At 36.3% G+C, this 27,400-nt stretch overlaps 1 protein-coding gene across 2 annotated transcripts; it reads right to left on the bottom strand.

The window, feature by feature from the left end:
• Positions 1 to 233: 233 nt before the first annotated feature.
• On the bottom strand, positions 234 to 25,788 carry DCAF17 (DDB1 and CUL4 associated factor 17). Of its 2 annotated transcripts, XM_068968609.1 has the most exons (14): positions 25,663 to 25,788; positions 24,860 to 24,963; positions 22,128 to 22,218; positions 19,451 to 19,587; positions 18,634 to 18,712; positions 17,318 to 17,407; positions 15,793 to 15,897; positions 15,385 to 15,490; positions 9,901 to 10,043; positions 6,163 to 6,272; positions 3,489 to 3,579; positions 2,708 to 2,791; positions 2,005 to 2,160; positions 234 to 1,245 (listed from the first exon to the last, which is right to left on the bottom strand). In XM_068968609.1, exons 1-14 carry the CDS (start codon positions 25,786 to 25,788, stop codon positions 1,078 to 1,080), a joined length of 1,590 nt encoding a protein of 529 aa, XP_068824710.1. In that variant the 3' UTR covers positions 234 to 1,077. The 2 variants fall into 2 exon arrangements, with proteins under 2 accessions (XP_068824710.1, XP_068824711.1); XM_068968610.1 differs by lacking the exons at positions 3,489 to 3,579; positions 6,163 to 6,272.
• Positions 25,789 to 27,400: the final 1,612 nt, after the last annotated feature.

Below are 27,400 nucleotides of genomic sequence, written 5' to 3' on the forward strand. Positions count from 1 at the left end.
TCAGAGAATGTGCTAAACATGTGGCTTGCAGGCAACCGGATTTCTCTAGTAGGAAGCACAAAGAAACATTTTCTCCCTTTACTTGGGTTGCTTTTATTTAACATTCTTAAGAATGATTATCTGAGTTCAAGAATCATATTTCCATCGGTTCTAACAAAGAAGAAAAAAAATACTCATTCCACAATTAAGATAGAACCAAAAGCTTTTTCTAGCTGTCAGTCAGTCTCCAAACTAATAAAAACTCCTGGGACTTTATCTATTCTTCCCACAGGGAGCAGAGCTGGTATAACCTAGGAAACCTTTATCTTACCGCTTCGGTGTAAAAATATTGTCTAAGCAGAACTGGCAGATTCACCAAATAAATAAAATAGTGAAATGAGTACAATATTTTTAGATGTATTGACAGCTAAACAGGCTATGTATGAGAAAAAAAATCACTTAAAGCTTGCTTGAATTCTTTTAGATTAGTCTAACAGAAACACAAAAAAACCAATGGGAACATCAAAGAGAAAAAAACCATGGAAAAGTCAACTTCTGCTACTATATATAATACCAAACACATATACATATATATATATTTTAAAAACCATGATGACAGTTTTTTTTCCAAGTATGCTTTCATATTACAGATCTCATCTTCCATCCTTCAAGTCTGGTTGACAGGATATAGGATCTCCTGCTGTATGTTTTGTATCCTTCTGTCTCTTCCTCCTAGTTTCACCAGTCAAAATTCCATGCCATCCTTTAATAACCACGCTAAACAGCCCCTATTCAATGACCTCCAAATAATCAGAATTAACTTTCCTTCTCTGACCTTTAGTATTTTATATTTGCATCACCACCCACCTAAAAAAATGCAAAATGCCAGGCTTCTTGGGATGTTATTGTAAAAACCTTTATACAAAGTGAAGTCTTGACCACCTTGTATGGCCAGAGTTTAAAAAAGAAGTCACAATCGTCAGAAGTCAACACAAGACCTTTTCTGGAAAACACTGGAGAATATACTATGCAGATGATAAAAAAGAGGACTGGACATGGCTCCTGGGGTGTTTGGCTAGAAGTCTCCTAAGTTACATCTCAAAATCTAAAATTATTGTGATCTGTTTTACTCCTTTTGTCTGTGGTTTCCTCTTCTTCCCCGGGGTCACATACCATCTGGTAAACATAGCAGCTGAAGACCCTGCTGGGCTTCTGCTCTATGTGTAATACCAAGTCTCTGTCAAAGTAGACTTCATGGCTGTACGTCTGCAATGAAAACACAGGCAAATAGGATTTCCTCTTCACATAACCATGTTCAATACTGTTTCACTAAGATGTCACAGCATCTTTAGGGATGCTCAACTATATACTTGAAGGCAAAATAGTTGCCAGAAATAGTTTATTTTTCATTATTTGTGGATATGCAGATGACTTACGAAAAAAGCATTACACAAAATATTAAGAATGAAGAGTCCTGGACTTAGATGTCTCAACACCCAGATTCTATTGCCAACATTGCTACTATTTCACTTGTGACCGTGGGCAAGTTGCTAAATCTTTCACATTCTCCACTGATAAAACAATGATTGGATAAAGTGACATCTGTTCCTTACAACTTTTATATTCCATATTACTCAGGAGAGACAAATGCTTCCAAGAGTGCTTGAAAACTCTACATGATTAGAAGTCTCTATTAAGTAACTGTGAGGATTCAATACAGAAAACAGAATTTTTATTTTTCAAAACATTACCTAACTTGTAAAATGGGAGGAAATCAGACTGTGGTCAGATAATATGTCTCAGGAGAAAACATGAAGCTTTAAGACCACTGGTAAGCAGGCATCCTCTACTTTCTAGGGGAGAAAGGCTAAAGAACTCATTCTGTCATGTGTGTAGGAAAATCTCTTTCACATGGTCATTGGTAGAGATAAACCTGGACTGATATGAACACAGTGACATCTGTTCCAATGAAAGTCAGCTATAAAGAAAACTCTCAAAACTTTGTATTCTGTGGACTCTACTCACCACATCCCATGACTCCATGAGTGGAATACTTTTAAGTAAAGTTCCATATTCATTACAGTGGAAATCCAGGTGAGCTTTTCCTTCAGCATCTATTTGAGTAACAGCTACCACAGAAAGCAAATCCAACTCATCTTCATAGTCGACAATTTTGAAAGTCTTACGGAACAGAAGACAAAGTAAAATAAATGAGGGGCAAAATCCAGTTTTGATTATTTCTACAGTTGTGGCTTAACTATTCTAACATTATAAAACTATGTAGAAAGAAAAAGAATGGGTGGGAGCATAGATAGAAATGTTATCTCCAAAGGCTGAGCTGATTTACCACACCCTCACACCTTCTTCCTCTGGGCCATGAACATTGACAAACACATCTAAGTCTAGTAAGTGAAACATAAGGCGAAAGTCACAATCATCAGAATATAACTCAATAATTTTCTCAGAAGAGATTTCCCTAGGAAGCGTGCACATCAACACAACAAAAAAATAAGCTAATAATTGCTTTTTCAAATTATTTTGGTCCTATGAACACTTCTACAAGCAAAATCTCATGAATAATTTCAGTATGAAAGGAGAGGATGATGGGGATGCCCTGGTTCAAACAGCTTGCACAATTCTACTGACTAAGGTTGCATGGAGCTTCCTGACCTCTATCCCAGGGCAAGTTCATGCTAGTTTGGTTTATTCTTTCTGGCTAAAGTCATACCTCTTGTTCTGGGTCATCATCCAGAATGGTAAAACTTCTTTTTACCACCCGTCCAGAAGCTGTAACAGTGGGTAGGTTTTCATTCTATCACATGGAGAGAAATAAAAAGCTATGACAAGTACCGTTATATGTAGTTGATGGCAAGACTAAACAAATTTGTTAAAACTAACCAATCCTTCTCCAACATCCATAAGTCTTTCCTCAGTTGAGAAAATTCTGAATCAGGTTCCAGATCCTCCAATTAGTAAAAATACTTAATTACAATAAAACTTCTAAAGAATAAAATACCAAAATAGGCAAAAATAAACATAGAGATTACAGATTTAGTATGTGGCTTGCCCTTCTGATTTCTGCCTTAGTATAGTATAGCAAATACAAGAGTGGATCTGTTTTTCTCTGCATGATTTTCTTCATGTTCTTAATTTGTATGCTAAAGAAAAAGAATCATTTGGAATTAAAGAATGGTGTGTGATTTTTTAACCCAATCTACCCTAGGTTTGCACAATTAATTAAACCTAAAGGTCAATAACTTATCAAAAAAATTTAAAGAGAAACCCAGAAAGGAAACAGAAATAAGCAAAAGACAAAGTCAATATAACTGACTCTTTTCAAATCTCATAGGTACGTGGGGCTAAGACTGGCTACCCATATAGACAAAATGAACAGACTTTTACAGGACTGTGTTGTTCTTTTCAGCCACACTAAAAGGCAAACACATTTGCACATTATATTCTTCTATAGACAGTGATATACAGAGGATTTTAAAGTACTGCTGACTTACTTTGTTCTTCTCTCTGTTGGCCAAAATGACAAAATCTTCAGAGATCTGATGCTGGGCACTATTATTTTCTACTTCACTTAGCTTTAAAACTCTGAAAAGGTAAAAAGGATTCTAAGAACCTAAGACGTCAACGCAGCATCAAAGTGTCAAAGCTGAGCTACTGAAAAGAAACTGAACAAATGAAACTTATACTAACATCCCTGAGTCAGTTCTCTTCTCCTCATTACTCCAAAATATTAATATCTGATTACTTAAGTGTCCAAAACTTTCTTCAAATTTAGAGATTTTGTTAAACAAAAAAACCCACTGGACTTGTGGCAACAGGTGCTACTGAAGCAGCTTGCTGAGGCTTACACTAGCTTCCATGCTGAAAGTCATTCTAAAGAACCTCCTCTCTGCATCCTGCAGTAAGTCTTCAATGTTTCAGCATTAACAGTGGCATTATAGTAGATACTTACATTTTTATTTCTGAAGACAGAATTAGTTATCAATGAACAACACTAAACGTTAAATATAATATAGACTGCATTAGCAACTTAGTCTAAGTTTTCATGATAGAGTAATATTTTAAAACTGCAAATGACTTAATACTTTTTTTGTCTTAGCATTATATTTGAAGATTTGGGTTTTCTGAGTGTAAATGGCCTCACAGATCAAGCTTGTTAAGCAAGTGAAAATAAAATAATTTTCTCACCACCCACACAAATCTTTTCACAGCATTAACGAGCATCAAAAGCACAATGTCCTCAAATCTTAAGAGTCTCAAGTGCAAGTGAAGAGAGAGCAGGGAGGAGCAGCCCCTGTGGCCAAGGAGAGCTGAAGGCCTTCAAGTTTTGCAGGAGACAAAGAAATCAGATTATATTTAAACCTCTTAATTAGTTATCTTAATTACTGCCAATATTTAAGAGTGCTTATCTTTTAAAACCTGGCAAAAGGACAACACTCTGTGAAACTTATTTTCTTAAACTCAATATAAAAGACGGGTGGTAACAAACAGGAAGAGTGAGATTTACTGAAGCTGAACTATACTTTTTATGACATTCTGTTAAAAGTTAGTAATCTTTCTTTCATTAAGTTCCTTCATCCTCCTATAAACTGATCTAGAGCAGACTAATTATCATGAAGCATACAAAATAAAGAATGCGGACGTTGCCCTTCTTATTCAGTAGATACTCATCGAGCACTTACTCTGCACAAAGACCTGTGCTCCTTGCCAGGGTTACAGGTGTCAGCAAGACAGACCCTTTCCCTGTTACGGAGTTCATGATTCCAAAGCAAGATGTTTAAACAGAGAGCCAAACAAATAATTAGTTTGAATTTCTATCAGTACTGCAGAAGAAGATTGCATAGTGGACACAGTGAAAATATGATGGGGGAGCTAATCTAATGAAGGGTACCAGGGAAGGACTCTTTGAAAAAGGGACATTTAAAGGGCCATAAAGGATGAACAGAAATTAGGCAGATAAGGGAAACAGACTCCAAGCAGAGTGCACAGGCCCTCAGCTTTCTGAAAAGGCAGCATGACTGAAGTAAACTGAGTGGGAGGAATCTTTTAGATTGGCTCACTGTGTTGGTCTTTTATCTTAAGTGCAACAGGAAGCCATAAAAAGGTTAAAGCAGAATTCACATGGTTACGTTTCCGTGTTTGTTAATGTTTCTAAAAAATCACTCGCGCTGCTAAGAAGAAAACAGACGTCGAGAGTAAAAAGTAGACTCTTGGAGTCTGGTAAAAAGGCTATTACTATAGTCTAGGCTAGCGATGACAGTGGTCTAGCCAAGATGTGACAGTGGCCAAGGGTAGAAAGAGGCAGATTTAAGACATGTCAGCAAAATAAATGTTAGTAGCAAAATAAACTGGATTGATGGGATATGTGGGGTGTGTGTGTGAGAGAGAGAGAGAGAGAGTATACAGGCAAATGCAACTGAGTGTTTAACAACATGGAAACTGATGAAAACCAAGAAGGTAAGAAAGTGTTAAGAACGAGTCCGGACTTATGACATAAGCTCAGATGAGAGGTTTAGGGAAACATAAAAATTTTTTGGAGTTTTGGTGTATACATGATCTTCGAAGCCAAGGGAATAAACAGAAGAATCAAGTAGAAAGGGAACAAGAAAGAGGGGAAAGAGGGTCTAATCCTGAGGACATCTAACAATTAAAGTGTGGGTTAGAAGAGGAAGAACATGAAAGGATATTAAGAAAGATCAGAGAGGGAGGAAAATACTCAAGAGCACTGTGGTGTCAGGGAAGCTAAATGAAGAGTGTTTTGATTACATGAAAGATGTGGGTAAACTAAATAAAATAAGGTTTACTTCAAACGACCTGCTACTTCTCCAGCAGTAAGACTGTCTTTTAGAACAAAGATAAATCATCTCTCATTAATCTTGGAGAAATGAATTAAGACCTGATGTGAAGGAACCAATCTGTGATCTCCTTTCCTTCATATGTCATCCCTTATCCATCAAAGAACTTACCCAAATATAGTATTTATAGACATTAAGGGTAAGGTTGAAAGTATAAAGTAACATTTTCTAGATGCCATTCTCTGAGGAAGCACCCTACAAGCAGCTAATAATTTCCACGGTTGGCTCAGTAGTTAGCTGGCAAAAATACAGTTGCCAATAAATACTACCATAAGCTATTTTTAACTTTAAAGTAACTAAGGAAAATACTCACTTGACCTGATTTGGGCCAACATGTATTATTCTGCCAGAAGCATCAGGGTGGAAGTAGATCCAATCAGATTCTAAAGAACAACATTCCATTTCTTGGATCCCATTTTTTGCCTGAAGTTGGGACAAAATATTGAAAATAAAAATTAAAGGAAAATAAAATAATTTTCAAAACCAGTATCAGTGATAGTCAGTAAGTTAAAGGTATAGGAAGAGAAAATATGAACCAGCTGAACTGGGATGTATATTAGGGATAAATTAGGATACTCAAGCTTGAGAAATCCACAACATTTAAATACAGAAATTTCACAGATGTACCATGCACCGTGGTAACTTAAGTTACCATATCTCAAGCATCTAGTATGTCTCTGGCACTGGATTACATGTTTTCTACTCATTATTTCTTTTGATCTCAGCAATTCTTGAAGCATATATTGCTATCCTCATCGTATGCATGAGGAAACTGACGCACAAAGAGGAAAAATCATCTGCATAATGTTCTGTACCTACTATTAATAAACAGCAGATTAGCCTTCAAGGTACATGGATTTTCCCTTATTTAACTGTCGTAATTATGTACTTGCAGTCTCCCACAACTTCTTTCTCCCTTTCCTATCCTGAACAAATTGTCAATCAGAAGAGTAGACAGCACAAAAAATAAACATGCAATGAAACAGGTCGGACAGTCTCCTTGCGTAAGTCGGATATTAAACTAATGCTAAGGAAATGGTCTAATACTACCTAGCATTTAAGTTAAGTAGAGAGATTTGTTTCATACTAGTATATTTAAACATTAAAATAAAGAAAGAGATACTGCCATATGGATCACATATGTAACAAATGTTTTACGTTACACACAGGCGCACTGGGGACTAATACCATCATGGATACATTAACTTTACTGGCTTTATCCGAGTCATTTAATTTCTCCAATGTACAATGAAATGACACCTTCTTCTTTATTAGATACTCAAAGTTTCTGACATATAAAAGTATTAATTCCACAGCATATACTGACAGGACACTCTGTTCAAGGTATGACACGAGGTGTTAATACCTGACATGCACTAAACATAATCTTGGTTATCTAGAAGCTCATATTCAAGAAGGGAGACAGAAACAGAGTAAGGCTGTGGAGAAAATAAAGTAGTCAAGCCATACACAGGATATTATCAAGCATCCAATCCAGGTAAGCAGAATTTCAGGAGCTTGAACTCTGCCTTAAAATGAGAAAGTGGCTTGAAAGAAGAGATAGCACAATCAAAAGCACAGATATGTTTGTCCGTATAGCATGCATGTGCAAAAACGTGAGTAGCAGACAAAATTAAATTGAGAAGCAGAGTGTCCAGTCATGAGACTGGAGAGGCAGGCAGGGGCTACATCGCAAGTACTTTGTATGCCATGTTTTTTAATAATTGGAATTTAGCACATTTTATGTATCAAATTAGCACAGGTATTTTAATTTTTCAAGAACCTAATGATTTCTAAGAGAAATGGTGGCATGACTGTATTTTACCTATAAGAACATCAATGAAATTAAACATCTTGGTTGCAACCACTGACTTCCCTAATGGTCCAGTGGTTAAGACTCTGTGCTTCCACTGCAGGGGGTGTAAGTTTGATCTCTGGTTGTGGAACTAAGATCTTGCCTGTGTTACGCAGCATAGCCAAAAAAAAAAAAGGTTAATGTGTCCATTTTGGCATTATGTCCAAATGCTCCTTCATGTAACATAAAACTTAAAACACACACATAAACATGTACACATAACCCATATCTTTCTTTAGGAGACTATTCTCTTTATTATAATATCTAAACACAACATGCGAAAGAAACATTATCTCTTTTTGTGTTAAATCCTAGGCAGCATTATTATCAGCTTCTGGAGTTATTATTTGCTTGAATGCTAGTTTAAGGCTCAGTTTAATAGAAAGTTACAGGTCATTTTCTGAATTCTTCAGTTCCCCTGCACATATGTTTTTGGGTTACCAACTTTTCTGACTGACAGGTGCAGAAGTAACGCACATACGCATCATTAAGGTAATGTCACTGCAACGGGGTTGTCCAGCAAAGTTCTGAAAACTCCCGTGGATTCAGCAATTATTTATGAATATGCTAAAATACAGATATGACTAAATGTTACAGTTAGTAATTATGCAAACAGAGTACTAGAGAGCCATGCTTGATGTAGATATTGAAGGCCATTTTATACACACACATAAAAGAATATATTATCAGTTCTTATTTAGGAAGAATATGAACTATGCAGGGTTTGACTGGATAGAAATTTCAACGAAAAAGCAATATGACAGAGTCCTTGGTGGCTGAAGGATGTCCACTGCTGGGATATGAATAACCAAACCACAAACTTGTGGTAAACAGTCCCCAGAATTCACTGGAAAAGAGGATGTCACTGGGCTAGGCCAAAGAGGAGGTGCTGCATGTGACAGGCTGATGAGAAAACCGAAGGGAAGAATGCTTCTGCAAAAAAAAAAAATCCAAAGATACTACACACAATGTTTCCTCGTGGCCATGATCTAAAGGGAAATGGATAAACAGACCCGAGACTGTGCAAATCTTTAGGGTGGTGAAAGGTGACCGGTGACTCTCAAAGCCACTGGGTCCAATAGAGACTGACTGAGAAAGATTCTGGAAGAGAAGGGTGTGGAATAAGCTGAGTCTGTCTCACAAAAAGTTAATTTGATGTATCAAGAGGTTCCAGAACTAAAGTAAATCAACAATATAAAACAAGGATATAAAAAAAAATAAATGAAACAAGGATATATAAACAACAGTATAAACCCCCCTCCCCTGTGCACTCCCTCTTCTGCACTCATCTCAACCACTGTACTGAATGGACTGCATTTTACTTAATCTACCTATCTGCTCTGTTTTGAACTTGTGAGAAGGGACTGTCTCCAGCCAAGTCTGGCATATAGTAGGTCCTCAATAATGTTTACTAAATGATAAATCAATGCCTAAATCATTTCTAAAAAGAAAATAAAGAAAATTAATTCAAAGGGTAAAAATTTCTATTGTCTTGCTATATACCCTTTCTTCCTATTCTGCCATATATAACTTTAAAATATCCTTGAAAACTTGTTGTTTCAGTGCTTATACTGTGACCAACAAAATACTATCTAATTCTGCTCTGAAAAACCAAGAGCAACAAACTGTGAAGAAGCAGAACCAACAACATATTCCACCAGTCATTTCAGGGGCAGCCTGAACACATTCCACCAACGATTTCCACTATGGAGCTTCTGAGATGCTTTACGTGAGGGCAAGGAGATGGTAAGAAGAAAAACTAATACATCTTTGGTGCCCTGAGAATTTTCAAATGTTAATAATATTTTAAATTCTGGGTAGTACATACAAGTATTTGCTATATTCTTTGTGTTCTCCTGTACTTTCCACTGTTTACAAATTACCGATACAAATTGAAAAGTAATTCCTGGGAACGTGGACCAATTAGAGAAAGTGAAAAGTGAAGTCACTCAGTAGTGTCCGACTCTTTGCGACCCCATAGACTGTAGCCTATAGGCTTCTCCATCCATGGGATTTTCCAGGCAAGAGTACTGGAGTGGGTTGCCATTTCCTTCTCCAGGGGATCTTCCTGACCCAGGGATTGAACTGGGGTCTCCTGCATTGCAGGCAGATGGTTTACCCTCTGAGCCATGAGAAGCAGAGCATAAAGAATTTCTGATATTAATTTACTACTAAAGCCTGACCACCATGATTTACCAAGGAATTGTCCTTTAGGGCACAAATATGGAAAACTCCTTTCTGTTTCTTCTTATTAGGTGTAATGATGTAGTGCCAAGGATGGCCTCCAATCTGAAAAGCATTCTCCAGCGAGGACACCTCAAAGAGCAGTGGCGGTGTATCTGCAGAGATGGGCGAAAGGAATTTATTAGCTTCTTTGTTCTGGTAGCTTTGGAACTTTCATTAACTGAATTCAACCTTTCTATGCATGTATCATCTATTAATTTCTACCAATGAGAAATGGGTATGTTCAAGGAAATAAAATACAATCTGGAAAGAGGCTTACTGATAAGAAAAGGCAAGTAGCAAACAGCTGCTAGGTTATAAGTCAACTTTCTAGACATCCATTTTCAGGATATGTGTGACATGCAACTGGAGGGCAATAAAGTGGGCTGAAGGTGCCTATGATGGCAAAAAAATGACAAGGTACACCTAATAAAAGCAGTTGCCATTTAATAAGTACCTCAGTTAGATACTATTTCCAACTCTCATAAAAATCCAACCAGGTATTAGGTTTAATAATTCCTTCAAACGTGAGGAAGAGATCTTTCATATTCTAGACTAACAGGTTATATTTAGCAAACTTTACAAGAGAAGTTGCTTAAGTTGCTGAAGTTTATGCAGTAGAAGTGATATTAGTCATAGTGAAAGTAATCACTTAGGACGGGTCTTGTCACAGTGGAAGTTTTATCAAAGGAGAGCCACTACTACTAGTATTAGACAAGTTAATTTTAAGGGAATTTAGATATATCTTGTCAGCAACTGTCTTTTGGAGGTTGACACCACAAAAGGACTATCTGTTAGTGCTTCCTAGTCCTCTTCTTTGATGATACTTAATTTTATACGGAGTGTAACAGACTTACTTTTGGAGACAAGCATAAACAGAAGGTGCTGCTGCTTCTGAAGACTAGAATTCTTTGGGGAGAGCCCTTATGAGGATACCGCTTGGCCTGTCTGGGAAGGTGTCTAATCTGAGTCCTTTGTTTCTAACTTCAGAGTCTAATCTTTGGTTTATGAGGCCACCACCATCTGTAAAGGGACTTGTCTTAGGGAGAGCATTCACTACAGAGTCACATGTTACATATAGAAGTGTGTGCCTGGTTAGGCCTCTGCATAAGGGCAACTTACTACTTAAAGCTACACAAAGGAGAAAAACAAATAATGAAATGTGAGTTCACAAACTGAAGTCTTCAGGAGAAAGAACAGACAGATACAAACAAATCAAGTACATTTAAAATACCCTTGAAGAAACCTTTCAAGGAAAAGGTGATATTCTTAATATATAAAGAGTTTTTTTTTTTAAGCAATAAGAAAACTATTGACACCCAAATAGATAAATGGGCAAAATACATCAGTCAGTAAATTATGAAAGATAGATAAACATCATATGTGATAACATGGTGGCTACCAAATGATGGTGGATGAGGAAAAGAATTATGAAGAGAAAAAAGTATAATGAGAGTTTGAATTGGGGGTTAAAAATTTAAGTAGGGAAGTTGTAGAGAATATAAAATAGGAACTCATAATGAAAAAAAATTAATGCAAAAAGATGTATTTAAGAAGAAATACTTTTCCTAGAAGTTGCTAAAAATGGCCCCAAAGTAGCATCAGGACTTGGCTTGCTACAACTCTGGTGTGTCACCGTTAGCCCCAAGATCCCAAATTTTGGTCTCTAATTCTATTCTCAATTGAAAGGGCTAGGAGTTTGCAAAGAATGGCTGATTTCACACCTGCGATGAGGAAATCTCAGTATTATTAATATTACAGGAATGTTCTTGTACTTTTTTATAAGCACAGAAAATTTTAAAAACCTAAATGTCCATAGTAAACTGGCTAAATAAATTTACAGTTTATGCATATGAAAGTGAAAGTTACTCAGTTGTGTCCGACTCTTTGTGATCCCATGGACTATTCAGCCTATAAAATTCTCTAGGCCAGAAGACTGGAGTGGGTAGCTTTGCCCTTCTCCAGGGGATCTTCCCAACCCAGGGATCGAACCCAGGTCTCGCACATTGCAGGCAGATTCTTTACCAGCTGAGCCACAAGGGAAAGTTACACATATAATGGTACATAAATTAAGTTCTTAAAACCTCGAGGAGCTTAATTAGCATGTGCACACATATAGAGAGGACTACTCTTTGGCAAAGATAATACGACAACTGCATTCAAAAAGTATCGGAAAAAAATATAATGAAAACTAAGTTTTCCTTCCATGTGATTCCCTCAAAAGTAACTATCATTTATCATTTTTCTGTGTGTCCTTCCAGATACTTCAAGCAATCCTCAAAGCATGTGCTCACATCTATATTTTTAACATATGCATATGAATATAACACAAATGAGGCTTTTTATACACATAGTTTTGCACTCCTTTTTTCACTTACCAACAAATATTGGAAACTTCTCTATAAAGGAGCAAAAATAATTCCTATTTCTTTTTAATAATTAAGTTTATGACACAGCCAAACAATGAAAGAATACCAATGTCACCTATCAATATATATACTGTTTCCATTCTTTGGTTGTTAGAAAAATGTTATAATTATATGTTTGTCATTTTGTACACATGTGAATATATCTGGGATAAATTTATAAAAATGGAATCGCTCAAGGAATACATGCATTTAAATTTTTGAAATATATTGACAAATTGTCCTCCACAAGGGATTCCAACAATAAACAACAGTGTCTCTTCTATACTTTTACAAATGCTGTTACCTAACTTTTTGATATTTGAGTATCTAAATAGAAGTATCTCATGGTAGTGTTAACTTGCACTTCTCTTTATCAGTGACATTGGGCTTTGTCCTTTCCTAATTAAAAGTCACTTATAGTCCTCTTCTTCTGCACAATATCCTTTGCTCATTTTGTTGTTGTTGCTACGTTGTCATTTCTTCTTATTGGCTTGCAGAACTCATATATAATGAGGCAATTACCCCTTTATAATGTATGTTGCAAATATGTCCCCTATTTGTTGTTTGAATTTTGGTTGGTTTGTGTGTGTGCTTTTATTTACTTTTATTTCTGCTTTTACCATGAAGCACTTTTTATGTAGCCAAATTTAGCAATCTCTTCTTTAATGGCCCTGTGGTTGTGTCAGAAAGGTCTTCTCAACTCTGCGATAAAAGGATTCTCTCAGTTTTCTCACAGAACTTTAAAATCTTTGATCCACCTATTGTTTCTTTAGATGTAAAGAGACAGGACTCCAACTTTATTTTTTTCACAAGACCATCTATTAAATAATCCAAACAGAAATTAATATTTGTAATATATTAACATTTAAAAGTGGATTAGGCTACAGATAACTATATGCAATGAATCTAAAAATTATATGGTGAGTGAAAGATGCCAGACAAAATTACATATCATATGCTTCCATTTATACAAAACTCTAGAAATCTAGAGTGAAAGAAAGTACATTCACTGGTTGCTGAAGGCTGGGGATGGAAGGAAATTGACTGGAAAGGGCACTGGGGAACATTTTGGAGTGATTAAAATATTCTAAATCTTGATTGTGGGAGTGGTTTCATGGATATAAATATTTGGCAAAACTCAAATTGTACAGTTTAAATGGCTGCATTTAAGTGCATGTAAATTACACTTCAAAAGAGTTGATTTTTGAAAAAGTAAGTTACAAAACAGTGTTCACAGTATGATTCTCTTTTGGTTTTAGGCATATATACATTATAAGATTACCCAAAAAACACAGAGGTGATAGCAGCTAATGCCATGCAGGATGACTGTTGAGTGTTTTAAACTTTCTCTATTTTATCATTGTTTCCCAATTCTTCTATAATGAAAATGAACTCCTTTGTCTTAAAAAAGTTACTTAAAGTTAAAATAAGTATTATTTTGTATAGGTTTTAATGATCCTGAAAAACAAATCTAGAGAAATAAACTGGATTTCAGTCAACATAGTCTGAAAAAAATACATAGTTTCCAATATAATACATTACTCTTCTAAGCTAAATGTCTAACAATTACTGTATTGTTTTACAATGGCACATGATTTCATAGATCATATTTTCCAATGTTATTGTTTTAAAGCTGATAAAAATGAGGCCCATAGAGGTTAAGTAATTGCTCACTACCATACCACCAATTAGTAGTGGAATTTCATTCTCATAGGAGCAGATCAAGATTGTGATCCCAAATTCAGTCTTCTCTCTGTAAACAGGGACCAAAATCACAGCACAATCAGAGGCACCATGAGCTTTCTTTATTACCCCGTTCTTTGTTTTACTTGCTTATTATCTGCCTTTCAAAGAGAACAATGCTACCATTTAGGGAAACTCTCTTCAAAATAATACATATTAGTTATCACTGGAGTCTGTAGTTTTCAAATTCTTAACAGATTCTTGCCTTCTGTATTAGGAAATGGCAATCCACTCTAGTATTCTTGCCTGGGACATCCCATGGACAAAGGAGCCTGGTGGGCTGCAGCCTATGGGGTCACAAGAGAGTCAGACATGACTGAGTGACTGAGCACACACAGGAGGTACTGCTAAGGCTGCTTTTACAAAACTGCCTAATTCAGCTCACCCAAGACGCCTAAGAATTTGAGTAATTTTTTTAAATTTTATTTTGAGCTTCCTGGATAATTGGCTATACTGAACTCTCTCAGTCCTCACACTTTGTTATTTACTAATAAAAAGAACATTTCCTTTCTCACAATTAAGTCTTTCATTTGTTTCTTGATCTGTTGATGATGTAATATTATATAATAATAGAAAAAAATTGTATTTTGGCTCATATTAGAAAAACCCTTGGAGTTTTACCTAAATACGTTTATTGATTAGAAGTAAATGTCTGCAACATGATAAAAAATACTTTTTAATGAACTAAGAATAAAGATAAACAAACATTAGGATAACAAAATATATTTTCTTTTTAAATTTACTCATGATTTTTATATCTATCTGTATTAAGATAGATGCAGATTGTATTGATGAGATGAACTCTGGTCAGTTATGGTTTATCTGACATACTTTGCTCAATTTTGTAGCAGTTTTCTTTCCAACAAACTGCTGAATTTGATAAGCTAATTAAACATAGAACATTTTTATTATACTTATAAAATTGTATATAATTTTCTTTTTTGTGCCTTATTGATCTTTAAGTTGGATAAATTTCACTGAATTGCAAAACTTGAAGTTCTAAAGGAGCTAAGGTATTATCATTTGTTGCAACTTATTATTCTGTAGATAAGGAAATCAAGACCAGAAAGGTAAAATCACTTGCCAAAGGTTACAGATCTCTGGCCAAGCAAGGCCCAGCATCCCCAGGCCTTTATTTCAATGAATAACAGATTTCTGTGAACACTTATGCAAAAGCAAGGAATACTCTGCATAGGAGCAAAATGAATTGAATTTAGGAAAAAAACATTTGGATGATTACAATTAATCACTATCAATACAACCACTTAATTTTTAAGGTGAAAAAAGTACTATATTGTAGCCATACCTGTGATTTTAATATTACAAGGAATGCCAAAGGGAGCCTCTCCTACAGTTCCAGTAGTCCCACCCCATCTGCATGCACACCCTAAGTCAAGTTTCTGTTGCATGAACTAAAAACAAAACAAAACAAAAATGGTGGCTTTAGCACCTACTTATTTGCTGTCTAGAGAGAGAAAAAAAAATCAAATTCACATGTATATGACAGAGGAAATGTCTTTAGTTATTTAAGGGCCTTTCTATTTCTCTTCCCGCCCCTCTTTTAAAGGTTACTTTGCCTTTCTGCATTTGTACAGTTTTGTAGAGCTGAAATCTATACCAGAGCCTTATGTTAAAAATATCTCCTTAAAAAAATATCATACCTCCATTCAAATCTCAAGTTAATCTGAATATGGCAAATTTGAATTTTCTCTACCTGCTTGGTGATGGCTTGGAAGCTATAAAGTCTGACCAGTCCTGAGCTGTACATCACAATCAGTATTCCATGAGACAAGGTGGCATCTGTGATGTTCCCGAAAATCTGAGGGGAAAGGTAGACATCACCTGAGAAAAGACCAGAAGGCCAATCCTCTGAGTTTTCACCGTGGTATGTGTATCTGTTTAATATTCAGTTTACCACTACAACACTGCTGCCTAACATTCCAACTTCATTATAATTTAGGAACTTGGAGCTAAGGTATTGTTAGGGGTGAGTGCTAACCTCCAGGGTCTGAAACTGAAGTCCTAATGGGAATTTAATATATATCCTTCAAAATGATGCAGCAGCTTTCATTTATTCCAGTTTTTTCAAAATCTTGTAATAACAAATCCCTTGCCCTATGGACACAGGTGTAAACTGAGCCCATTTAATTCTACCATGCAATATTTGCATGGCTGAATGAATACCGGGACCTATTCTTTATAAAATATTATTTATAAAGGGACCTTTTTCAGCTAGTGGTGAAAAGATCTGATCTAAGAAAGTAATTCTAATAAAAAACAGCCAACTTGAGAATTTTATCATTACCTTGTTCTTTAAACATCTACTACTATTTGATTTTTTAGTCATATAAAAACCAAACATGTTAAAGACCAAATACACACAGAAACATTTAACCTAGCTGATCTTGAGTAAGGCTTTGGCTCCTTGTTCCCTGTCTCTGTTCTGTACACTGGATCCTGTTGTGATGCTCCACAGAGCTCTGATAAAGAACTTGATTTTGTGCCTCTGTTAATATTTAACAAAAGCCAACCAACATAGGCAAATGTTCATAGCAAGGAAAGAACAAGTAGAAATTAACTGAAAATCTGTTTCTGTTTCCACTCAAGATAAATCACTTAGTAAAGGTTTATTACCCCAGCAAAGAGCTTAAAGTACATTCTGAACCTGGCCCCCAGGTAGTCTTATTACGCATGGTAAGTGAAAGATGTACTTTAGTTTCAAATAACCACAATCAAAATCAAATCCCTCAGATGATTATCTTGATGTAAGAATAAATAGAAACAATCTATAACTCCATTCCTGTTGTAGACTGTAATAAGTATACACAATTACTTAATCCACAAGCACAAAGAGAACAATTACATTCATAAGTTGTGTTTTTTGTCATCTTTTAAAAGGATAATTATGGTTGGCTTTGTTTTTGACTAGCCCATGACTTTCTATTCCCTGATCCTTGTTCCCCACTTTCTAAAGAGGGATTTGTGTAATTCAAATGTATTTTCAAATAATGAATGCTAAAATAAAGTAGCCACTCTATTTTAAAATGTGGTTTAATCTCTAGAGTCAAATATAAGTTCAAATTCCAGTTTTTCCATTTACTCCCTTTAGGATTTCGGCAGCTGCTTTTAACTTCCTAATTAAAAACTTTACCAAATACCTAATCAACAATTAAACAATAATATCACATCTTAATGTCAAAAAAATTAATATTATAATTAAATGAGAAATGAGTTCTTACCTTTTTGTTGATCTCCAGAACCCCTATGAGTGAAAAAGGCAGCACACGGAACACTGCAAGGTACAGCAAAACAGGCTGCTGAATGCCTGCCTGAAAGGAAAGACTAACATCACAGACAGCTCTCAGGAATATATTCAAACCACTATTTTCCTAGTGGTTACCAGTGGGTAAAGGGGACAGGCAAGGGATAATACAAGAATTAGCGCATTAAGAGGTACAAACTACTACGTATAAAACAAGCTACAAGGATATACTGTACAACACAGGAAATAACCCAGTATTTTATAATAACTATAGGTGGAGTATGGGCTTCCCAGGTGGCGCTACGGTAAAGACTCTGCCTGCCAATGCAGGGGACAGAAGAGACGCGGATTCAATCCCTACGTGGGGAAGTGCCCCTGCAGGAGGACATGGCAACCCACCCCAGTATTCTCGCCAGGAGAATCCCATAGAAAGAGGCCCCTGCCGGGCTAAACAATCTATGGGATCACAAACAATCAGACACAACTGAGTGTCTGAGCACATAAATGGAGTATAACCTTGAAAAATCATGCATCATTGTACTGTACACCTATAATGTACATAATACTGTGAACAACTATACTTCTATGAACATTTTTTATAAAAAACTTTTAATTAAAAAATAAAAGCACTCTATTTTCATCAATTGAAAACCATCCTCTATCAAACTGTAAAGCTACTTAAACAGGAAAGCCTACATGTTCAAAATATGTCCACTAAACCTTTAGCCCTTCAGACACAACAAAATACACACACACAAAAATCTATTAAAGCAATCATAACAGTAAGCATTTCTTAACACAATATACCTTGTAAAAAACATACTTTATATAATACATAACAAAATGTATGTATGTACTAGGTAATAGATGTTATAAATTAATATATTGGATTATAATATAACACAATTTAATTTTTATTGTAAATTGGAATTCTCATCATCAACAGCCTAATCAAAAGACACAGCATTATCATGGTATATCATTTAACACTACACTAACATGGCTAAATGAAATAGAAAAAATATCAACAGTTAAAACGTGAGTGATTTATCTGCTTGAAGAAGGTAGCTTCTTTACTTTGAAAAATAAGGTTTAGTGAATATTTTTCTGCTATGGAATGGAAAGTAATCGTTGTACTTCCCCAGGGTGGCTTGAAGAGAATATTTTAAATTGGTGGTAAATAATTTTGATACCATGCTTCAGAAATCAAAGATCATTAGTTCTCTCATAACGAATTTTCAGACAAGTTTCTCTGGAAACAAATTATTTTACTGAATTTTTAAAGATGCCTACCTGCCGGGCCAATGTTGAACCTTTGTTCTGAGCTGACTTGACAGCAATGACTTCTTGCGGAGTGTCCCAGCTCAAGTATCTTTTAAAAGAATAAAGAGAAGTTTACTCATTTGGGTCAGTTTCCTTATACTTCAAATCAAAATATAATAGATATTTTATAAGTGAACAGTTTTTCAGTTACTTAAATTATAAAAGTAATTAATTAAAAAAAATAAACGAATTCCCTGAAGATTCTCATATGCATTTATTACTATATATATATATATATATATATAATTTTAATCCTTCTGGAGTCTCAGTGAATAAAAATTGTGTTTGACCTGTCAATATTCAAAACTTAGAAAACCAAAAATCATTTCTGATGTAAAACAGAAATTACAAAAAACATTAAAAATGTTACACTCACATTTGGCATGCTTATATTCATTCTAAAAATTTACATCTAATTTATAAAACTGTGAGTTTATAAGTAACAGTTCTTAGATTATACTAGGCAGGTAATTTAACTGCAACAGACTAGCTTTCAGAAAAATCTACCAAAAAAATATATCCCACATAAAAAATACTATTTGTAAAAAGTAAATTTTTTTAAAAAAGGGTATCTGACAACTACTAGAGGTTAGTTACTTATGAGGAATACAAAGGTAGATGACAAAGGGTTAGATCTTCAAAAGCAGTCATGAGGAGAGATAAATAGATTTATAAACTGAGATCCACATATACAATAGAAAACTTAAAAAAAAATCTTGAAATATCCTAGACCATAAATCTCAATTTTTCATAATCAAATTTTAAACAATAGAGTCACAGTTAATACCTGAATTTGCAATATGAAGCAAGATATATTTTCTCAAGGACTTTTCCCGTAGTTGCTGATATACGAAGTAGCCAATTATGAGCAGTCAGTGCTATGAGTGAGGACTTATAATCTGATGGATTGGGAAGCATTTCTCCCTTAAAAGAGATAAAACTGAAACTGCTTGATCATGAACAATCTACAGTAATCCATATCCAAAGAAAACAGCTAAACAAATAGTCAAGTAAATTTTAAAAAGAAATATTAATGCAAAAATAAATAAGATGAGGAAAGATTAAAACTGTGAGAAATGATTTTCATTATTAATTTATTAAGTCAGCTTATTCACATAGAGTGCTTAAGCAGTACGTGAAATAATTATTTTTTCATTTAGTCACCAAAATTGTGCCTCTTTTGTGACCCCATGGACCGCTGCCTGACAGGCTCCTCTTTCCATGGGATTTTCCAGGCAAGAATACTGGATGGGTTGCCATTTCCTTCTCCAGAAATAATTATTAATTATTAATAATTAAGTATTCAACAAATGTTAGCCAATCATCATCATAATAACAACAGTAATACAAGTAATACTAATAATGCTGCTATGATAACAATAGAGTTCTTAAAACCAAGTATGACATTAGATAGCATAAGCGATTAAGAGTTATTTTCTAGAACAGAGGTTTCTTTATTCCAAGACTTGTTTTCCGATAGAAGTTAAAATGGGAAAAAAGCAATTTATCCCACTAGTCACTGTGGCTCTCCTCTAACTCCAGATGGAAAGCTAACATCCAGAATCACAGCAGCCAAAGAAGAACAGAGATGGACCTAGTTTTAAAGATAATCCCTGACTCCAATGAACTACCCTCCAAAAAAGGCACATCTGCCACTGAGGAGCTGCCTTAGGGTGGAAGTTTAAGGCAGGAAGAGAAAGAGAAGCCAAGGGTTCTACTTTGATTTGTAGAATAAAAAGCGAGTTGAAAGATGAAAGTTAAGAATAGAGAAGTTAACATTAATCTGATGTTGCTTAGGCTGAAAAGTGAATAGAAAAGAATGCAGGCACATTTATTTTACTTACACACCTTAAGACCTGTCACCTCTTTCGAATGTTAGGGAAAGAAACAAGGTCTTTGTGTGTGTTTGTTTCTTGGTTGTGAGTGTGTGTTTAAACTTATTAGCTACTCAAGTCTTACACTAAAATCATAGGCAATGATGTAAATTTTTTAATTCTTTGATGTCTTACATAAGTATTATCTCAAGGAATTTTTAAAGTTTTAAAAAATGTATCACCCATATCTTGCCTATTAAAAAAAAAAAATTAGGTAGCAAACATAATAGGTTTGAACTATTTTCCTAAACTAAAAGTTGTATTTCACACAGTCTCAGAAGAGAAGGGTGCTAGTTTAAATTTAGTTTCACAATGAGTATATTAACAACAATACTATATGCTTTGTTGTTTTTCTCAATGGAAAATCTTGGTTCACTTCAAATAAGAGCAAAATGTTCAAAGAGAAGTGAGATTAGGAATTAGGTTATTGGAAACTTTATTTTTGTAAAGATTGCTCTAAATTTTTGTTGCTTCGCATTGATGTCTTTCAAAATTTTTCTCAATTAAGAAATCTGTCATCCTCTTCCCCTCATCAATGAAAGTGGATTAGAAGGCTTTAAATAGTTATTTTTAACTTTCAATAAGGAGTTGGGGAAGAAAATGTAGATTAAAAGCTTCTTATTTTTAAAAAGGAAACTTCGATGAAAAGAGAGTAACTGTCCAGGGAAAACTACAATTTTATGTACAAACATGCCTTTTTTTTTCCTTTTAAAGAATTTTAATAATAAATGCAAAGCATAGTCTATTAACTTTAAACATTATTTTTGGTCATATATTCTATTTTTCCTAAAAAACTAAACAGCCAGATTGAAAGACTGGATTAACATGCTGCAGTACTCCTTAAATGTTTCTTATAACACTGATACCATGGAAAATTAATAGTTAGAAATATAACTCAAAATAGGAAGTTCTATGATCAAAAGAGTTGGGAAAATGGTTTGACAATAACCATGCACATTAGTATTATTAGAAGTATTAATAGTACTAAAGGCTCTGTGAAGTAATTCTACAAATAAATTTGTTTCCCAACTCCTCTAGCAAGGACAAGATGTTAATATCTTATGAAAAAAATGTTCTGAAAAATACACACAGGGGCAATATGGATATGATGGAATGAACTTATCTATTATTTTATTTTTCATTTTTATCTTATTATTTCCTAAGAAGATTAATAGAGGAAACCCATAAGAATCCACTTTCAGAGTCATGAAACATAACTGCTGCCCTAAATATTTTATTGTCTCAATATATTAAGTAGAATAATCTCTTAAACACTGAGAATAACTACAAACTAGCTTATATTGCATATGAAACCTTTAATCAGTTCATAACATTTTCTTAGTTCTCAAGATTAAAAAATGGTATTAAAAGTTAAAAGTATATTCATAGTATTAACATATAATTTTTTAAGACAGAAGTTACTTCATGAGGAAAAATAAAAATAAAAAATATGCTCTCTTTTGCTTCCTTTCAAGGTTTAAGAATCACTATGTTACTTAAACGTTTTATTTCTTTACACAATATATTAACAATAAGCAGTTCTTCTAGACTACAAATGCTTTAGAAACATGCTATAAAAGCAAATCTTACCACTGGGCATTCCCATAATAAAGCATCTTCTATTTTTTCTGATTTGGAACATTTTGGCATTTCATAAAGTTTTCGTGGCTCTGATGCAACACTAGGGGGAAAAAAGATTATTCTTCTTCATAAATAAGATAGTGTTTGCTTGGATTTCAGCGATTTTTTAAATTCAGAGATTTGGAACACCAAAAATACAACTTGCTGCTTGCTTTTGCTTTTCTCTTTTTAACTAAATGTCAACATTATTTTTTAATCACAAAATTCATAATACACATTCATAGAAAAATATCAAATATGTAATAAATTATAATAACACAAAACTATCCAATGTTAATATTTTGTTTCAGTTATTAATATTTTGGCTCATTTCACTCTACTTTTTCTTTATACACTTATACCCACCTGCAGATCATTTTCCAAAATTAGAGCATATTGAATTGTTTCTTTACCTTTTAACATTTACTATCAATATCTCTGTTGAATTCCACCTTCATAATCTGTTATTCCAACATTGTGAAATGAAAATTAAAGAGTTTCTTTCAACTAGTAGTAGAAAACTAGTAGATGAAAAAGATAAAAAAGGAAACTTCCCAAACCAGAAAGAAAAAAGAATTAGAAAAACAGAACATCTAAGGACCGTGGGATAATTAGAAAACATGTAATGTACACATAATGAGAATACCAAAAGAAGAAGAAAGAGAACAAAACAAATGTGGGAGGTATCAAACCAATTATATCAATGATCACTTTAAATGTGAATGGTCTAAAATACACCTGTCAGAAGACAAACTGATAGAGTGAATAAAAAACAGGACTTGAATATATGTTATATACAAGTAACCCACTTTAAATATAAAGACACAGATACATTAAAAGCAAAGGGGTGGAGAAAGATATACCATGCAAATACTAACTTAAAAAAAAAAAGGCAAGCAAGCTGGAGTAGCCATATTAATATCAGACAAAGTAGACGTCCACACTGAAAATTATCAGGGATAAAGAGTAGAATGATATAATGTGAATGCATCTAACAACAGAATGTCAAAATATTGAGACAAAAATGATGGAATACAAAGAGAAACACACAAATCCACCATTATAGTTAGAGACTTCAAAACAACCTGTCAGTATCTGACAGATCCAACAAGTAGAGTCGGTGAGACTACAGTTGAACTGACCAGTACTGACAATCAGCTGGCTCGAACTGACATCTTTAGACTACTTCAGCAACAATACATTCTTCTCAAGCCCATGTGAAGAGTTCACCATGACAGACTACACTCTGGGTCATAAAATACTACAATTTAAAAGACTAGAAAAAAATATAAAATATGGTCTCAGACCACAATGGATTTAGGTTAGATACCAATATCTAAATATCAATCAAAATATTTGGAGCTTAAATGACACATTTCTAATTAACACAGGGGTCTGGCTTAGTGGTAAAGAATCCAACTGCCAATGAAGGAGACGCAGGTTTGATCCCTGGGTAGGGAAGATCCCCTGGAGTAGGAAATGGCAACCCACTCCAGTATTCTTGCATAGTCGGACATGGCTGAGCAGACAGCACAACTGAGGGACTGAGCACGCACAAAAAAACAAGGATGCAGGGAAAACGGTGCTTAGAGGAAAATGCATGGCATTTAATATATACTTTAGGAAAGGAGAAATGCTTCTGGGCTGGTGGACACATGAAGATTCAGGAAGAGTGACATGCTCAGAAGGCATAGAATTTCTGTGCTCCTACCCACATACCTTGCCCTGTGCATCTCTTCCATCTGGCTGTTCCTGTGTTATAAAGTTTAATAATAAACTGGTAATCTACTAAGAAGCCAGTCACCAAAAAAAAAGTCACACACACAAAAATCAAGTATTTCGTGATTCAATTTTTTTGAAATGTCCACAATGGGTGAACCTATAGAAACAAAGCAGGCTAGCAGGTGCATAGGGCAGAGAGTGGTGAAGGTATGGTGGCGATAGCTGAGGAGCAGTGTTGAGATAATGAAGATGTTTTAAAGTTAACTGTAGTGATGGTTGCCTATACGAACCATCAATGGTTCATCAAGTCATTTCCACTGAGTATGAATTTCAAGGATGTAAAAACTGAATTGTATGCTTGAAATGGGTGAATTATTAAGCTGTTAAATAAGAAAATAACCCTACTTTTTTAGAGACGCAAACTTAAGTATGGCATGTTTGGAATATGTTTTAAAATATTTAGCAAAGGTATAAAGGAAAAGGATATGGGGACAGATAAGCAAATGTGGCAAAAATCTTGATCCTTTTTGAGTCTAGGTAATGAATGTATGGGGGCTCACTATACTATTTATATATATACTATATCTACTACATTAGCAAGTCTGAAAATTTTCTTTTAAAACAAAGGCAAGTACTTTCAAACCAAAATACAGAAATTCTTCTCTAAAACAGCATCTAATTAATAGGTACTTGGATCTCCTGACATCTGGTATCCCTTAGGCAGAATAAACTACTACACTCTACTCAGCATTCTGTCAATTTGCCTGCATTATAAATTCTCTTTAAATTGGTATTTACACAGATGAAACCTCAGCCTTTAGGTTTAACAAGATGTTAAATTACATGCATTTTATACCCTACCCTTATTTTGAACCTATTTTTCCATTCTGTTACACTAAGCACTAATGTAGGCATGTGTTTCTACAAAAATTAAAGGTCAAGAGTCAAATGAATTACATCAAAAATTGTCACCAAGATACCTGCTGACACAGCACCGATAATTGTTAAAATATATTCTTCCTCTCTCATAGGCTATAGGTGATTTGGAATGAGTTGTCCAAACATTCTTAAATTTAGTACTTTCCTGAAAAACACAAGGAATTTCGGTTTAGGAAATAACTCATAAGTTTCTACTGTGCACCAATCTTAAATTGGATATTTAAATTTACAGTTTTCAAAATAACTTCAAGTACGTTCTTAAAAAATAGTATGTTCAATTCTTCCTCACTCTGCCCTCACATTTCGGCTTAAGTGCGGTAATTAATTTTTAGAAAAATTGTTTGCAAGATACAAGAAAATTAAAACTAAAAGCATGTGCTGCTGCTAAGTCGCTTCAGTCATATCCGAATCTGTACGACCCCACAGACGGCAGCCCACCAGGCTCCTCCGTCCCTGGGATTCTCCAGGCAAGAATACTGGAGTGGGTTGCCATTTCCTTCTCCAACGCATGCATGCATCCTAAGTCGCTTCAGCCGGGTCCGACTCTGTGAGACCCCATAGACAGCAGCCCACCAGGCTCCTCTGTCCACAGGACTCTCCAGGCAAGAACACTGGAGTGGGTTGCCATTTCCTTCTCCATAAAGCATGTGACGGTTCTGCTAATGGCTTTACTAATCCCACAGTTTCAAGGCCGGGATCGCCCTGCCCATCACTTGCGATCTTCTTAAAAGGGAATTATACTGCGTAAAAACTGCAGCCCAGCAGTAAGCCTGACCCTCCCCTACGCCCCCCACCCCCGTCGCCCCGCTGCCCTTCGTTCCCCTCCCGGCCGGCAGGCGGTCACCTGGCACACCAGCGCCCGCAAGATGCCCAGGTTCGTCCTCTGCACCATGCCCGCGTCGCGCGAGAAAAAGCCCAGCGCCCGGCGACTGAGCCGGCCGCACACGTTGGGCTTCTGGCTTGGGCCCATGGAGGCGCGGGCCCGGCGCAGCGGAAGAGGGGCGCGCCCCTTACTCCCGCGCCGGGAAGCGGCCACTTTCTCCGAACCTCCTGGCCCCAACTCCTCGAGGAGCCCAGAAAAACTGACACCGGGAGCTGGGCCCGGAAGGGCACTGCTGTGGGGCGAGGGACAACAGAGCCGGCGCCGCCTGAGAGCGGAGATTGGGCAGGAAAAGAAACCCCCTTCCGGGCTCGCTGGGCAAACGCTCTCCAGCTCCGGACCCAACTGCAGACACTGCAACGTACTTAACGCGCAGTCTGCCGAAGCCGTTCACTTGCCGGGAAACGTAGTTCCCAGTGTCCGCAGGGGGATCTTGGCTTGTACCCAGAACTACAATCCCCATCAGGCAGCGGGCAACGAGCCCTTGCCTAGACCCCGCCTCCAACCCGCCTCGGCCCCGCCTCCAACCCGCCGCAGCCCCGCCTTACCCCGCCTCCGCTGGCCTGGCGGAGGCTGCGCTGTGGGGTTGGCGTGGCTTTCCGACTCTGTTCGCGACGCCAGGGGAGGATTGTGGGGGCGCTGTGCTGCCGCCTCTTGGTCTCTGTTCCGTGTTCGTTCCGTGCACTCAGGGGTCCGTCCCTTGCCGCCCCTGTGCCCCCACGCTTGTCAGTCCCCGACTTTCGCTCTGGGAGCCCTGGCTGGGTGCCGAGAGGGGGGGCTGTGTCGGGTGCGACCGCCCCTCCCCTCCCCACAAGGCAGCGTCCTGTGAAAAAGAAAGGTACGCCCTCGGCTTTCCCCTCAGTCATAACGTTGGATGTTGTGGATGGTTAAACATTTTGGGTCCTTGAACACTGTGCTTTGTAATTATGAGTTAGTGGTGAAAATGCTGGCATTACTACCAAAGTAGAGTTGAATTACTCTTTTCTAGAGGCCCGCCCCTCCGTGGCCGGTGGAGACTCAGGCTGGTTTTGCGATCATTGCTGCATTTTCATTCCTCTCGCTTTATCCCCCTCCTCTTTATTGAGGAATGAAATATGAAATATTTACATTGTCGTTAGACTGCCTAAGATGTTCCACGTTGATTCCTCTAAGATAACTTTGAGTGGCCCTCCCGGTCGGGTCAAGTTTCCTGTCATATCCTCAGGGGCTGTGTCACTGAGGATATGCCATTCCCACCCCACTAAGTTTTCAGTAAGCATGTCCCAGAGGAGACCCATTGCTTTGCCTGTAAGTCCCTTGAGCGTGGTGCCTTTGCGTCTCCCACGTGGCCTCTTGTTCAGACATGGGCTAGGGTGTGATTGCATCGGACTGACAGGGCAAAAAGTACAGTACTCTGTGAGTGCGCTGTTTTTAAGCGTTTAGGATGAAACTTTTTAACCCTGCTAAATTTCCACCCTGCTAAATTTCCTTTGGGGCCTGGGTTTTTGCTGATTTTTCATGACTTATTTACAGCATACTGTGGAGTGCTTTGTATATTTTTAGAGAGCACTATAATAGTTAATTTGGTAATTCATGAATGCAGCTGTCACTGAGAAAACAGACCCAGAAAAGATAACTGGATTTTCTTTGGCTGAAATGAAATTCAAATCATTGCTGAATTGAATTCATCTTTTTTTTTTCTCCTTTCCCTTCACCCCCATTT

Source organism: Capricornis sumatraensis, chromosome 3 (genome assembly GCF_032405125.1).
Source record: "Capricornis sumatraensis isolate serow.1 chromosome 3, serow.2, whole genome shotgun sequence".
Taxonomy (NCBI): Eukaryota; Metazoa; Chordata; class Mammalia; order Artiodactyla; family Bovidae; genus Capricornis; species Capricornis sumatraensis.